Consider the following 17399-nt stretch of genomic DNA (forward strand, 5'->3'; position numbering starts at 1 on the left):
AGAACATTATTGTAAGGGTTTGGAGGCAAAGTGTTAATAAATTGCTCAAGATAAAGGCTGCATTTATTTGACTAAAAATACAGGAAAACAGTATTTGTATTTGAATATATTGTGAAATATAATTGATTTCTGTGATGCAAAGCTGAATTTTCAGCAGCCATTACACCAGTCATGTTCTAGTGTTGAAAAGAGTTTTTTCTGCGTCGTATTTCAGTGGAAATCTGGGATTGTTTTTGATTAACAAAGCTCAAAAGAGCAGCATTTATTTGAAATATTCATTAGAATCTTTAGTAACATTATAAATGTCTTTACTGTCACTTTTGATTTAATGCGTCCTTGCTGAATAAAAGTATTAATTTCTTTAAAAAAAACTTTTGAACTGTGGTGTGTGGTTTATTGTTGATAGAATTTATATATAATTTATAATTTATATAGTGGTTTACTGTTTTAAAAAGAAATAAAAAAAACAGTCTCAAACTGTGTTCAGATTTGCAACGATGCCAAAATCGGCAATCAAAAACGAATTACTCATGAAACTCCTCCAAGATTAAATGATCTGAGCTGCTGTCCACATTCATTTCTATATTTCTATACCTCCGGACATATTACATAAGAATGAACTACAAGGGGATTCTGGAGAAACAAGAAATAAAATAATGAGCTTTCTGAAAGCATGCCAGACGCCACAGATGTTCTTCAGGAGAGACACCGAGTGCACGCCGGGATTGACGAGGCTTTCCATATTTTCCTGGAAGAGCCGAGCGACAGCCAGCAGTACATAGATCTTCTGTAACAGTCACTACATCAAAATGTTTCATCCAAACCTCAGAGGATGGATATTCTGCAGCTAAAAACACTCTAGACACGTCAAAAGCCATATAAAATCATTTGCATCATTCAGCAGCTACTTTTTGATTACACCTGAAACGATTCCTTTACTCGGAGTCCTCAGAGAAAATGCTTGCTGAATGATTTTAGCTTTATATCAATCCTAACGTTAACTGAAATCCATGTTCCACTGCCGTCTGCTGGATGAAGATGAAGCTACAAGAAATGAAAGAAACGCCATTCTGTATCACACTTAAAAACAGGCAACAATTATATCAAAAAATAGAAAGACATTAAAAATGTTATAGAAGTTTAAATTTACTGTAAAGAAATTGTAGTGTTCTTTTAATTTTTATATCAAATAAATATTTTACAAAATATTTTGAAACCTACTTTTGCTATAAAATTAAAGCCATATGTCTAATTAAATTATGTTCCAAATTTGAAGTCGATATGAAAATTTAGGTTCCTGTAAGATTTTGTTTAGGTGCTATAACAAAAATAGCCACCAGGTGACACCCAAACTCCATTGATTTTTTTTAATGCATATTCCTGTAACAAATTTCTACATTTCTATCACAATGTTAGTTCTACTACAATATTTAACCACCAAATATAGCACCTTGAGGCTTCAGACATTTCTAAATTAGTTGTCAAAATTAGCAAAAGTTTTGATTATAAATTATTATAGAAAATTTTGCATTTGACACTAGACACTGCACAATAGAAGGAAGAGCCTGCTAAAGGTTTTTAAAGTACCATTTCCACGGTAACAAAATGTCCAAAAACGAGTGTTTAAGCTTTCAAATTACATCTAATTTAGGATGATTATTAAAATATGTGATGGCAATAAAAAATGCCAAATGTCCTGTTAGCGGAAAAACCCAGAGATTAAAATACTGCTCTGAAGAACCAATAATGACTTTCAACTTTTAATCTGCAAGATTTTGTGCTGAAAAGTCAGAGTTAGTGTGAAGGACTTAAAGAGGTTGAGAGCTTCAGCAACTAATCTGCAGATTTAAACCATTTCCCCCTCTGTCTTGATCTTGTCCTGTTCATTTGGAAAGTGATGTCATGCATTCATTAAAGACCTTGTGTTCTCCAGATTGCTGTTCTTGAAGTGGGGCCGTCGGGGCCCCTGTGCAGATTTTCTGCGGCTGATCTCTAATGCATCACATATGTGAGCTCGTACACTATAGACGAACACAAACCAGAATGCAAATATTATGACTGAGATCATCACAGAAATACAGCGCACATGTTTTCTGTGTCGTATCTAAAGCAAATCCTCCTCACAGAGACGCGAATGCAGTCTCGTCTTCCCATCGGAAGATGGAGAGAAACCGCGGGATAAACGTTTTTCCAAGGGCAATCGCTGTGTGTGTCCTAAATCTCTCTGAAGAAGTTCAAGAGAGGGAGGAAGTTCTCATGAAACGCATTAAAAGGCTCTTTTTAAAGCTCTGTTTTCTCACACAGCATTAGATCCTCTCTGGTTTTACAAGAGCATAAACAAACACACAACAGGAAAACAAACACGTTTGCTCAATGAAACTTCACAACTGTGAAACGGAAAACAGTGATTCAACAAAAAACATCATAACTAAGAGTTCAATCAGCGTAACAATATTTTTAACAAAAACACGGATGGATGGATGGATGGATGGATGGACGGATGGACGGACGGACGGACGGACGGACGGACAGACGGACAGACAGACGGACGGACAGACAGACAGATAGATAGATAGATAGATAGATAGATAGATAGATAGATAGATAGATAGATAGATAGATAGATAGATAGATAGATAGATAGATAGATAGATAGATAGATAGATAGATAGATAGATAGATAGATAGATAGACAGACGGATAGATAGATGGACAGAAAGACAGACAATTAGATAGATAGATAGACAGACAGATGAATAGACAGACAGACAGACAGATAGATAGATAGATAGATAGATAGATAGATAGATAGATAGATAGATAGATAGATAGATAGATAGATAGATAGATAGATAGATAGATAGATAGATAGATAGATAGATAGATAGATAGATAGATAGATAGATAGATAGATAGATAGATAGATAGATAGATAGATATTTGTACTTACAGGGGGGCCGTGTTTCCCAGGATTCCCTGGGTCACCAATTTCTCCCTGGGAACAGAAAGAAAAAAGAGAAATAAATGAACATCAAAACACAAATGAAACACTTGCATCATCAAGAAACTATGACTGTAAACCAAACTCTAATATGAATTTATCATCTGTGATCAATCTCACATTAGTACGGATGGTTGATATACTGGCCAATCAGAGAGTGATGTGAAGAATCACACAGAAACATTTGGAAATACTGAATATAAGACTGCCGTTGGGTTTTTTGCATTTTTGATGATGGACAGCTGGGATCATTTCTGCTGGTGATGAGACACTTACCTTCAGTCCTTCAGGTCCTGGTTCACCGATGAAACCCTTCCGACCTATTCGTCCCTGTAGTGGATGAACATACACACACATACACAGGTGTAATTGTAAATGCTTCTGCGTGCATACATTTACAACAAATAGCAACAAACAAACATGAATCTTAAAAAAGAAAGACACTTACAGTGGGACCAGGCTTTCCAGGTGGACCCGGGGGGCCTTCGTCTCCCTGGAGAAACACACAAGGAATCGGTTTAGTAAACATTCAGTGAACAAATCCCACAGAACATCGCCCGTAGACAAGATAACATTCCCTCACTGTACACATCACACCACAATCTCGTAAAGAAACGAGGCGATGAAAGAAGAGCAGAAGAACATTACTGAACTGTCTCTACTGCAGCTCTATTCTACTGCAGAGTAGATTTCACTCACTTTATACCACTATACACACTCTGACAGACTGATAGACTGATAGACAGATAGACAGATAGATAGATAGATGGATGGACGGACAGACGGACAGATGGACAGACAAGCAGGCAGGCAGACAGGCAGACAGACAGAAAGACAGAAAGACAGAAAGACAGAAAGACAGAAAGACAGAAAGACAGAAAGACAGAAAGACAGAAAGACAGAAAGACAGAAAGACAGAAAGACAGAAAGACAGAAAGACAGAAAGACAGAAAGACAGAAAGACAGAAAGACAGAAAGACAGAAAGACAGAGGATAGATAGATAGATAGATAGATAGATAGATAGATAGATAGATAGATAGATAGATAGATAGATAGATAGATAGATAGATAGATAGATAGATAGATAGATAGATAGATAGATAGATAGATAGATAGATAGATAGATAGATAGATAGATAGATAGATGGATGGACGGACAGACGGACAGATGGACAGACAAGCAGGCAGGCAGACAGGCAGACAGACAGAAAGACAGAAAGACAGAGGGATAGATAGATAGATAGATAGATAGATAGATAGATAGATAGATAGATAGATAGATAGATAGATAGATAGATAGATAGATAGATAGATAGATAGATAGATAGATAGATAGATAGATAGATAGATAGATAGATAGATAGATAGATAGATAGATAGATGGACAGACAGACAAACAGACAGACAGACAGAGGGATAGATAGATAGATAGATAGATAGATAGATAGATAGATAGATAGATAGATAGATAGATAGATAGATAGATAGATAGATAGATAGATAGATAGATAGATAGATAGATAGATAGATAGATAGATAGATAGATAGATAGATAGATGGATGGACGGACAGACGGACAGATGGACAGACAAGCAGGCAGGCAGACAGGCAGACAGACAGAAAGACAGAAAGACAGAGGATAGATAGATAGATAGATAGATAGATAGATAGATAGATAGATAGATAGATAGATAGATAGATAGATAGATAGATAGATAGATAGATAGATAGATAGATAGATAGATAGATAGATAGATAGATAGATAGATAGATGGACAGACAGAAAGAAAGACTGGTGTGTGAGATTGGAGATTAACTGTTTACCTCTGTTCCTTTTGGCCCTGGTGGTCCCTGGGGGCCCCGGGCTCCTTGAATACCCTAAACACACACACACACACACACAGATTCTGTGCAGTGAGGAACACTGGGAAAAACATGTCTTTCATTCAAAGACTCAGAAACATATTGGGTGAGCTGTCTACTATTGAGGCAGCACCATGAGTGAAACTAAACCTAAAACCTCAGAAGGCAGCATAAGATTGATGCCCACCTTTTGGAACAAATATGATGTTGTATAGGCGTCTAGGTAGGCAGCTTTCTAGAAAGTCATGATTTTAATTAGAGAACATGTGTACCTTTGGTCCCAGGGGGCCGTTGGGTCCTGGTGCACCAATGTCTCCTGGGAAACCCTATAAAACATGGAGAAAAACACAAAGAATGCATTATGAGCTTAACTTTACACTCTATATACATATTTATATATTTACATATATAAATTATTAATTAATTGTAATTATAATAAATATCATTTATAATAAAATTCTTTTTTATTTTTATACTAATAGTATATATTTAATAACAATAATAATAATAATCAGGAACATGCATTAACAAAAGTAAAAAAAAGTTATGTCAAGTTCTTGTTGACTTATAAGAAGGATATTGCTCCAAACAGTTCCTTAGAAATGATAATGAAATTAATTTGCAGGCAGGAATGTAGCTACAGCATGACATGAGCATGAAATAACACAGAAGTGCCACTAGAGGGCAACTTCCTAGCCACCTAGTTGCTATCAAACTAGCACGCGGGACGTTAAACTCTTGCGCTGGATGAGTTTCATCCATTTGCCGCACAGATGCTTCTGCGTTTACTCTGATAAAGCTGCGACGAGCCATGATCGTGTTCGGAATTAACAAAAGACAAACGCAAAAATCAACACAAATAACAAGGAAGTAGACATGCCTTCCAAAAAAGACACAATTCAGGCTATTTATCGGAGACTATAAACAGCTCTAATGTGATTAATGCTTTGTTGTACCGAAGGTTTTGAGCGTCTGACGGCCACATGCACTGATCTAATAAGAGCGTCGCTCTCAAGTCTGCTCCAAATATTTCAGCAAATTTAAACATAACCAATACAATTATTGACATTCTTCTCAAAATCAGTGCAGAAATAAGTAAGTCAATTGATTTCATCTGCTTATTTGCAATATTCTTTAGTCTGTGAGAAGCATTTGATGTGAAATCTTCTGATTTTGATCAAGTAAACGTCAGAATATCTGTAGTAGTCATATTTCCAGATGAACACTTGCTGGACTGAAGCAGCTCAGCTTTACTTGATTCTCCATCAATCATTTTTTAGAAAAATGAGGAGCGTTTGTATCCGGAAGCTTTACTTTCACTGTTCCTCAGCGGAGGAATGATCTTCATCTCACATCTTCTGAGGAGCGTTTATTTCTTCATCTCTCAATCAGCATTGGATTGCATTGCATTATATGTTTGGATCGTTTAAATCTCATCTTACTAAGACATATTATTGGAGATATAGAGTGACCTGACATTTAGATCATTTTATGTCAGTGTCTGCTCTACTGTTATAAAGATCTCATTGATTTACATTACAAACAAACTGGATATTTGTTCCTGACTCAATCAAAACCAAACCTCCACACAATCCTGACATTTTTCTTGAGCTCTGGTTCTCACCTCAGGTCCTGGTGGCCCCGGAGGCCCCTGTGGTCCCCGGTCACCTGTTTTCCCCTTTCAGAGAGAGAATATCAACCATAAACATCATATACATACATCAAAAGAGATCATAGTTCAGTCTCTCTCAGATTTCTAACCAGATTTGCTGGTTTACTGACAATCGACAGCATTTGTATTGAACTCAAGTGGTCTTACGAGAGGTCCTGGTTTTCCACGTGGTCCTGTCGGGCCTGGATTACCAGCCGTCCCCTGGAAGAGAGACACAAACGAAACACAAGTCTCCTCGCTGTCTGCATAAACCACCCAATCCATCTACATGCACAGCATTCCCACACATTCAGACCAACAAATCTCCATCACTTAACCAGTAGCTCGTGATATTTTCAGATGCCTCACTCCAAAAATATGTACAATTTTTGTATATGAATTACATATAAAATGTCCATCCATTTGCATTCCACTATTTAAACTTAATATGATTCATATTTGTCAGTCATACAGATTTCTGTAATAGGACTGCTACTATACTGAATGTGTTTTAAACAAACAATAACCAGCTTAATATATTTATCATTAATAAATCAAAATTGTTTCAGTCTCATACATTTTAACTCACTGAATATTGCTTGTTACCCAGCTAGTCATATTTTAACCTTGTTCACATTTTTTTAAAGGAATAAATTTTATTGTTTTCGCAATGAACAGAGCTATGCTTATTCTAGGCAGTTAAAAGTACATTTAAAAAAGTTAAAATATCTATATGATAATCGAAAAGAATCTCTGTAATAATTTAAACTATTGTTTTAGTAATTAAAAGATTTATAATATTTTAAGAATATAAAAATTAAAATGTGATATATATCACAATTTTATTGTTATATTGTTATTTTTAAAACAAACACACACACACACACACACACACACACACACACACACACACACACACACACATATATATATATATATATATATATTTCCTAAAAATAGACTTCATTTTCTATAGCAAAACACAATTTATTTTAATTTTATGATGAATATGGATATATAAATAAAATAATAAATAAATAAAAATAATATAATAATTAAAAATTGAAATGTTATTCTATTTAAATAGCAATAAAAACCATGCTAAATATAAATTGTATAAAAATAATACAAATAATATAAAACAATTTATTATTTAAATAGATGCAAATAGTTAATAATAAACTATGCCATGACGTTTTAAGAGCACAAATCTGACCTGTTCCATTTATTTATGATTCACATAAATGTAACAAAACGTATATTAGTTTATTAGTATATGTTAAAACTGTGAAATTCAAATGATTGGATATTTAATATGCAACTCAAATGCATAAATCTTAAAGGCCTAATAATGCATTTTTTGAGATTTCTGCAGCAGATTTCTATCATGCACCAAACTTTCAGACACAAGGGAATATACTAATCAATGTACAAATGTCTCCAATAAAACCTTTAACAGACAGACTGATGCTATTTCATGAACATATAATCCAAGCGCACTGTTTCATCTTGACGCTCACCTTGTCGCCCTGATAGCCAGTCTCTCCCGGTTCACCCCTCAATCCAGGTTCACCCTAAATCATACAGCATCAGGATTACAGAATAGAGACGAGATGCCAAACACTCGCCGCCGTTTAACACAGCATGCCTGAACTGGATTTCATGTCTGCATATATGCTGTATAAACAGCAGCAGTCAAGAGTTTCCACATGTTAGAATAACACTGCAGTGATGAAAACTCAGAAATAACACAAATGCCTGACTGGGAACGATGTGATGAAAAGGTTGCATAACTTAAAACTCAGCCAGTGTTATTTTATTACCATTTTGAATAGTTTTTATTTTTGTATTTTCATTTTCATTTTCATGTTAGTTTAAAAATAATTGTCATTTTTATTTTTATTATTTATTCATTTAACTTTTTTTGTCTTCAGTTTTTAATTATTTTAGTACATCAAGTTAAAATAAATGAGAACGAGAAACGTTGCAGGAAACTATCTGAAATGAAATGAGTTTAAGGTTATTTAAGGTTATTTATTTTATTTCAGTTAACATTCATTTTATTTCAGGTATCAATATATATATATATTATACTGTATATATGTTATTACATTACTGTTGTTACTATATGTGTATATTTATTTTTTTCCCATTTTTATTGTAATTTTAGTTTCTGTAAGTTTCTGTAATTCTGTAGTGTGTTTTGATCATTTTTATTAGTTATTGTTTTTATTTTTAAATATACCTATATAGATTTTTTAATAATTACCTTTAGTTATTTTAGCACACCATTTTAGTATTTCATACACTATTTCAGTACACCAAGTTAAGAGAAATGTTTGAAACTAGATAAAATAAAATAAATATTTTATTATCATTTTTTCAATATTGTATTTTATTTCAGTTAATGTTTATTTTATTTTATTTTATTTCAAGCAACAAAAATCTGTTTTTTTTTTTCATTTCAGTTATACTTCTAATATAGTTACATACCTGTGGACATTTCTTTGATTTATCTACAGAACTAGTTTTGTAAGTTTTTAAAATCATGAGAAACATAAATGTAGTAATTTAGCAGTTTTAAAAAGATTTCACAAATGAACAGATCTTCTATTGCTCAATAAATAAAACTAGTTTCAGAAGCCAAATGAATTCAAGTGTGCCGAAACTTTTGATCATCTATGACATGTTAGTCCATTTCTCCAACACATTAACCTCATAAGTTTGCATGTTCGCTGCAATAATAGAAATATTTAAATCACCTTATCACCTTTCATTCCAGGAGGCCCCACCCCTCCGGTCAGGCCCTGCCAATGAGAGAACAAGATCTTCAGTGTCCAGCCAATCAGGTTACAGAAACACTGAGCCGTGATGTGAGGGGACGTTACCTGAGGTCCCACAATGCCAGGAAAGCCGCGGGGTCCCTCGGGCCCTGGATCACCCTGAGAGAAGAGACAGAGATGGAGCATTTGGTGAATAATTCAGTGAATGACCGTCCACCATCATGATGTCAGTCTGCGGTCAGTTTCTGGCTTTTTACAAACAACATGTTCGAAACGCAGAGCCCTGCAACCGCTTTATCTGTGATTGAACTCTCACACGCACGTTTACACAAGTACTCCTGGAAGAGTAGCATTAACCCGCTTCCCACTGCGGTAAATGTAATTTTACAGTCACTCGCGGTCAGGACAAAAGGTCAAGGGAAAGATTTAGTCAATGTTATCTCACAGGAGGAACATTTTTATTTTACAACCACATTCTTTGGGAAAAGGTGGTATCAAAGGAATTAAAGTACTGTAAGCCATACAAACTAAAAAAGTCCGTTTAAATAATGTAGTGATTTTTAAATGTATTTAAATTGAATATTTAATTAATTTAAATAATAATAATAATATATGAATGCACATCCATGACATACATATATATGTACACACACACGCACACACACATATAATATTGTAGCAGGGAAAATAACATTTAAATATAAACATATCAGAAAAAAACTATTCAAAACAATCAAAAACAACAAAAAGCAGGGAAAAATTTACCATTTAAATCTTTTCCATTTGAAATACATTTACTTATATAAATAAATTACTTTTTATGAACACTGAAAAATATCAGTCGCTGCTTTAACTTTAAGTTGAATCAAATTGTCTGTGCAAGTCATTTTAACTTGAATTATATCATAATGACATAAAAAAATCAAGTTGAATTTTGAACAAGTTGAAATTTGTCAAATTATTTAACTTATAAGTTAAAGTAACAAATACACATGTTGCAATGAGTCATTGATCATAATGCTGTAATATCTTTCTACAGTGTAACAATATATTGTCTAGTCATATCTGTATATAAATGCGTCACAAACACGTCTGCGCTCAGTGTTTCTGTGAAAGCAGCAGTAATAGAAATGGTCCTGCAGAGAAATGCTGTTTGTGAGGCTGTTTCTCATTAAAGGGCCATCACTAATAAACCGCTCTCATGTCTGCACTGATTCAGGCGTCTTCTGCACAGTCTTATGAGAGAATGTGAAGTAAAATAATGAGAGGTTCAAATATACGAGAGGATCCAGACTGCTAACAAAGCCAGTAATGGCATCAATATACCGTGGTATTACCATAGTACATGTACAAAATCATGGTAATGCCACGGGACTTTGTTTATTTAGCTTGTGAAGACATGTGGCTTGAAGGAGAGCTGCTCATCTGGAGCTGGTAGATGATTGTGAAAGACTCACAGATCACAAACAAATCACACACTGTCCATGAAAAAGCTCTTCTGTCCGCTGCACGTGATAAAAACGACAGAAGAAAGAGAAGAAGAAGGTGAAATACGACTCATTTGCTATTCTAATGCCTGCAGAAAACACATCAGTCTGGGAATGTTCAAAAGCATCCCATGTACAGAATCCCCAACAGAGAACCATAATGTGACGAGGGGAAGATGAGATGCAAAACAAACTGAGGCTTCTGAAGTTAGTGGTAGAGTGTTAATATATCAGGTTCAGAGATAAAAGTCAACACAAACTGATTCTGGGATCTTTAGACAAGCAGGTTAACATGTTAAAAGTTATCAAAATAATATACACTAGCATTCAAAAGTTTGGGGTCGGAAGTCTCTTCTGCTCATTAAGGCTGCATTTATTTGATTAAAAATACAGCAAAAACAGTAATATTGTGAAATATTTTTAGAATTTCAAATAGCGGTTTTCTATGTGAATATCTGTTAAACTGCAATTGATTGATGTGACACAGCGCTGAATTTTCAGCATCATTACTCCAGTCTTCAGTGTCACATGATCCTTCAGAAATCATTCTAATATGCTGATTTGCTGCTCAAGAAACATTTCTGATTATTAGCAATGTTGAAAACCTTTGTGGAAACCTTGATACATTTTATTTTTCATGATTCACAGATGAACAGAAAGTTGAAAAGAAAAGCATTTTTTTTCAAATAGAATTATTTTGACTTTTCTGTCACTTTTGATCAATTTAATGGGTCCTTGATTAATAAAAGTATTCATTACGTTTTTTTCTAATAATAAATAAATAAATAAATAACTGTAGCGATGACAAACAGTTTTTCAGTATTTACTTAAAGTAAAATAAGAATGGGGGTAAACATGTTTAATTGTCTTTAAAATTACTCTTCAAAATTGTTTAAAAGCCAAAAATGTTGTTAATGCAAAATATAATAATCATTATTATAATTTATAATTAATAATGCTATTTTTAATGCATCTAACATTGAATAAATTCATTTCATGAATAGAAAGTTCAAAATAATTTATTTGAAATAGAACATTATATTACTGTATTATTGTAACATTATAAAGATAAAAATTAAAAGTATATGGTTCATAATTTATTTATATGTACAGTAACATATAAAAGTATGTAGACATATTTTCCAAATATTCATACATTCAAACAAAACAAAACGAAAATTCTAAGATTCTAAAACTATATTTATACATTTTATATAAAATGATATTCTTTAATAATATTTATATATTGAATAAAATTTAATAAACAGTTTTTAACAAAAAAAATATATATATTGATATATTTTCCAAATATTAATATATTTCTATTTAATGTTTAGTACAAAAGACCAGATTTTTATTTTTATTTTTTAACAAAGAAACACGAGTTTTATCTCATTATCAACATAGACTTCACACAACTAAAAACTTAATAAAATAATTAATCTAAATAAAGTTATTGAACAGGATTGAACAGTTTGTTTCTAGATTATCAACTGGCATGACACAACAGATCAGAAACCAAACCCAGCCTCTGTTTCTCTATTATTGTCTTTATTTCATGTGCTTCCCATTTCAGTGAGTCTGACATATCAGAGCTGGAATCAACCTGATCCTCTTCAACAGGGCATTTATTAGCATAAAAGCTGATTTTAACGGCTCTTAAAGACATTTCATGACCTCTCTGATCATCAGCTGATCCGTTAGAGACAGAAACAGCAGTGAAAGCATCATGAGAAGCAACATCCTGCTCTAAATCTGCCGTCTGACACCCTGACGTCTCTGTCCAGAGCTTTATACGGCTCTGGGGGTTTGGTTTTAAAGCCGGAACGAGACGAGCAGACGGTCCTCTACTGTTAGTACACACGCACAATCATTCGCTTTCTGACACGTGAACGGCTCCGCAGAGACTCAAAGAAGAGAGACACATGCAACAGACTGAAACACACACGAATGAAGGAAACTTAAGAGTGAATTTAACATTTAAAGTTGCCACAAGCAGGGTTCTTGTAGTTACATAAAACTAAAACTAAATCAATAAAAATAAGTTTTGATGATTGAAATAATTCTTTATTTCGGCTAGTTGCCAAGGCAAAATTATTTCATTTTTTTAGTTTAACTAAAATAGCTACAAGTAAAACTTGAAAACAATTAATAAAAAATATATAAACATTTATAAAAAAAACTATAATAAAAATGACAAAAAACATACATTCAAATTAAACATAAAAATAAATAAAATATAAATACAAAAATGAAAACTAATTCAAAATATTGAATAAAAACTATGGAATCTTGTTTTGGCCACATAATAAAAAAAAAATAAAGAAAAAAAATAAAGAAAAGAAAAGATAATTGCGACTTTTCATCTCACAATTCTGGCTTTTTTTTTCTCAGAATTGTGAGATATAAACTCATATTGTATCTTATATCATGTGTATACATACATATACGTATATATATATATATATATATATATATATAAAATAATAATAATAAAAATTACCTTGTTTGTTATTCAGAAACAAGCTTCAATTAAAAAAAGCCTACAGTATAATAGTATCTCAATGATACTAAAATACTCCTGTCACATGACATGTCAAATATTGATGGAAATATTTTGCTGGAGATATAATGTGATGATTGTGGTTGTGATGATTTTAATGCACCTTTATGTTTTGTTAGATTTGTTTTGTGCTTGAAAAAGCAACCTGCTTAAACCAGTTTAAACAGGTTTTCTGGCATTTCAAACTGGTCTACAGCGCCAAACGGCTCAAACCTCAATAGACCAGCCTGACCAAGTTGGGAGACCAGCTAAGACCAGCAAACCAGTTTAGGCCGTTACAGGATTTGTTTGAGCATTTTTTCTATTATTATTATTATTAATAATAAATAAATAAATAACATATGTAAAACATCTTAAACGGGTCATATGATGCGATTTCAAGTTTTCCTTTCTCTTTGGAGTGTTACAAAGTTGCAAAGACTAAAGTCTCAAAACCAAAGAGATATTCTTTATAAAAGTTAAGACTTGACCACGCCCCCCTAAAACGGCTGATTTAAACACGCCCCTAAATGTCTACGTCACGGTTTGGGAAGATTTGCAAAACACCACCCAAACTTATACGCAATGAAAGAGGGCAGGAATTTTATTCTCGCTGTAATATTGTTGCTGCTGCCAGAGCCATATCCTGGAGACGCTGTGTGTTTTGTTGTGAAAGCGAAACTACTTTGTTTGGGCATCCAAAAGAGGACACAACTAGAAATCAGTGGTTGAGTTGTATTTACAACACTGTTCTAGAACAGTTCAACCCAAATATTAGAGTGTGTGCAGTGCATTTTAACGGAGGACTATTTCCTGAACCTGGGAGTAGCCTGCCAGCTGCTCAAAGACTGTTTCTATAAAGTGGGGCAATTCCATCTTTGCAAGGACAGTCTGGTGCTTCTGACTCACAGCCTGTAAGTATGTTTTCATATTTAAAGAATTTGCCACTGACTATTCAAATACGAGTTTTGAGCAGTGTAGATTAGCGCTTATTGTTTGTCGTTTCTCCGATCACAAATGCAGACATGGTAATGTTTACGCGGTGCAATGCAACACGACCCGTAAAAAGACAGTATAAGTCATTATAATCAGTAATTATGTCCCCACTGGATGCAACAAATGCCTCTTTTGTAATGGGTTTTCTTGGTTTTGTGTCATTGCACCGGGAAATGGCATCACAATACGGTAAGTGGCGTAACATTTCTGTCTCACGCTTGAGGTATTTGGCCAATCACAACGCACTGGATAGCTGGCCAATCAGAGCACACCTCGCTTCTCAGAACGATGAGATTTGTAAAAATCGGCGCGTTTCAGACAGGCAGGGCATAGAGGAGCAACAATAATGTACAACATGTGGAAAACAATGTGTTTTTTTAACCTTAAACCGCATAAACACATTGCATTAAACCAAATACGCAAAACAATGTTCTTTTTACCAACGTCATATGATCCCTTTACAAATATTAATATTAACTGTTAATATTAACGTGCATTTTCTGTTTGACTCATGGTTGGAGAAATGGATGGAGATGCTGAGAATGTTGCCAACTTAGTGACTTTTCAGACCCCTTTAGCAACTTTTTTTTTTTTCCCAAAAAAGCGCATAGTGACCAATCTTTAGGGTTTGCCCAAACCTTATTTAGTCTCTGAGACTCGCGGGTATTGCGACGCGAGGTCTCTCTTTCCCGCTGCGCACACCTCTCTCTCTCTGCGTCTGCTCTGTTCAGCTAGCGGCTGAGAGGAGCAGCTCTTTCAGTTAAAACACATATTATGTTGCTTCTCTAATTTTATATGCAAGTAGCTGAAATCACAGCACAGCTATTGTCTTTATTTTACGTGTAGCCTATTTGAACTCAATGTTTCTCCTTGCACATGTACAGTACTTATCTGAAGCATTCGTATAGTTTGTATAGTTTGTATTTTTTAGTTTGTATAGGTACTTTTTTATAGATAGTATATTTATATTTATAGTCAAAATCTATCAGTAGGATAGTTGTGTATAGGTTTATATTGTCTTACTCCATTGTTGTATGCCTGTATTTATGTAGCACCGTGGTCCTGTGAGGCACGACATTTCGTTCCACTGTATGCCCCGCATGTAGCGGAATGACAATAAAGCTCAACTTGACTTGACTTGACTTGACTATTTGATTTTATGAGACGATGGCTGGATTATAAATCAGGATTTTTGTGCAGATTAACATCTTGGAAGGGAGAGCTGGTTATTTAGTCTTAATGTGTTGCGTTTCAGTCACTATTTTATATTCATTCTGTTGTCTGACAACAGAAACAGTAAAATATGTAAATGAAAACAGTTTTATTGAGAATTTAGCTGCTTCAAAATACAGTACGTGGGCACATAGAAGCAAACAAATGTAGGTTAATAATAAATAATAAATGTACATTTTGCATGCTCAGAAGAAGTGAACTGCCCTGTCATGTGAAAACGTAAACAGGCTTGTGTAAATTAAATTGTATAAATACTTTATACTTGTGTAAAGCAAATTGCTCAGTGTAAAGAAAGAGAAGTAATGGGAACCTGGTATTTCTATGTTCTTTTTTCATGTGTCTAATAGACATGAACAAGTTCTTTATACATCTATGACCTTTGTAACATGTGTAGTCTTCATGCTCTATGTTAACTATGGTTTCACTAATAATAAACATACATTGCATAAAGCATCCATATTTATCCATGCCCATGTTGATTAGAGTATTAAAAACTTGAAAAGTATTAATTTAAGGTATATTTAGAACAGATAAAAATGTGTGATTAAGTTGTGATTAATCACAAGTTAACTCATGACAATCATGTGATTAATCGCGATTAAATATTTTAATCGATTGACAGCCCTAGTTTTAACAGTTTTTTAAATATAAAACAGCTTTTGCAGTTTTTTTTTTACTTGTCATAACTATTTTATTCGGTGCATGAAGTAAAATCACCTGCAAATAAGCAGTTACATTTATTAATATTAATAATCAGAATAAACTATTCTTCTGACAAGTAATATATTGCACATGAATATAAATCAGATTCATTGTTGGGGTTTTCTCTGGTTTTTCGCTGGTTTTCAGCAGCTTATTCTGCTACTGAACAGAGTTGAGTCCCGCCAGCAGCTCCTGCCAAGAGGATATTAATAATGCTCAACACTTCAGGAGCAGAGATCTGCTGATAAACCGCTGCTTTTGGCCAAAATCTGCTCTTGTGGGAGAGATGAAAGAGCCGGGATCACAGTCACTCAACATCACTTCAGCATGAAGTTCCCCAAGCACATCACTGTACTCACAGCCAGTCTTATTTCTGCACAGAAATACACATCATTTTTATTAACCTGTTATTTTAGTTTTAGTTAATTTCGTATATCAAGTTATGGCCAAAATTAAAGGTGCATGACAATCATCACAAACGTCGCATTATATCTCCAGCAAAATCACAAGTCAAATATTATTATTATTATTATTATTATATAATTATTAATAGCATTATTTTAATAAATTTGAGATCTGTTTTTGAGTTATCTGTAGTAATTTCACCGTTTTTATTAGTTATTGTTATATATATATATATATATATATATATATATATATTATGAAGTATATTTTAGTACTTCAAGCTAAACTAAATGAAAATGAGAAATGCCTTGGAAACTAGCTGAAATAAAATAAACGTAATAAACTGAAATAAATAAAAAAAAAAAAAAACTAAAACGTTTTGGGCCCTATTTTAACAATCTATGCGCATTTCTAAAGGTGCACTGAATCCACTTTTGCTAGTTTAACGACGGGAAAAACGGTCGGTCGCATTGTCTAAAAGGGTTGTCCCTATTCTCTTAATGGGTGTGTTTTGGGCATAATGTGCAATAAACCAACCAGAGTCTCATCTCTAATCACATGATTCCCTTTAAGAGCCAGTTGCGCTCACGCCATGGCGGATCCGCTATTACACCGTGGAATTTGCAAGCGCAAATTAACTGAACGGAGACGGAGCTTCTCATGCGAGAGCAATCCATTAATCCATTATCCATTATGACATGTAGGCACTTTTATATTTATGTAGCCAAACAATAA

At 33.8% G+C, this 17399-nt stretch overlaps 1 protein-coding gene across 2 annotated transcripts in view; it reads right to left on the reverse strand.

The window, feature by feature from the left end:
* Window positions 1-17399, reverse strand: part of LOC131532663 (collagen alpha-1(XXIV) chain-like) — a 109321-nt gene that overhangs the window by 41164 nt on the left and 50758 nt on the right. For both annotated transcript variants that reach the window (XR_009268939.1, XM_058764506.1), the window contains exons 15-24: window positions 9405-9458; window positions 9279-9323; window positions 8037-8090; window positions 6685-6738; window positions 6490-6543; window positions 5138-5191; window positions 4827-4880; window positions 3450-3494; window positions 3278-3331; window positions 2951-2995 (exon numbers count right to left, since the gene is read on the reverse strand). Coding sequence is in view for 1 of the 2 variants with exons in the window: in XM_058764506.1 (XP_058620489.1) it covers window positions 2951-2995; window positions 3278-3331; window positions 3450-3494; window positions 4827-4880; window positions 5138-5191; window positions 6490-6543; window positions 6685-6738; window positions 8037-8090; window positions 9279-9323; window positions 9405-9458 (513 nt within the window). In the remaining variant the exon portion in view is untranslated. The remainder of the gene's footprint in view (window positions 1-2950; window positions 2996-3277; window positions 3332-3449; window positions 3495-4826; window positions 4881-5137; window positions 5192-6489; window positions 6544-6684; window positions 6739-8036; window positions 8091-9278; window positions 9324-9404; window positions 9459-17399) is intronic.

This window comes from Onychostoma macrolepis, chromosome 23 (genome assembly GCF_012432095.1).
Source record: "Onychostoma macrolepis isolate SWU-2019 chromosome 23, ASM1243209v1, whole genome shotgun sequence".
NCBI lineage: Eukaryota > Metazoa > Chordata > Actinopteri > Cypriniformes > Cyprinidae > Onychostoma > Onychostoma macrolepis.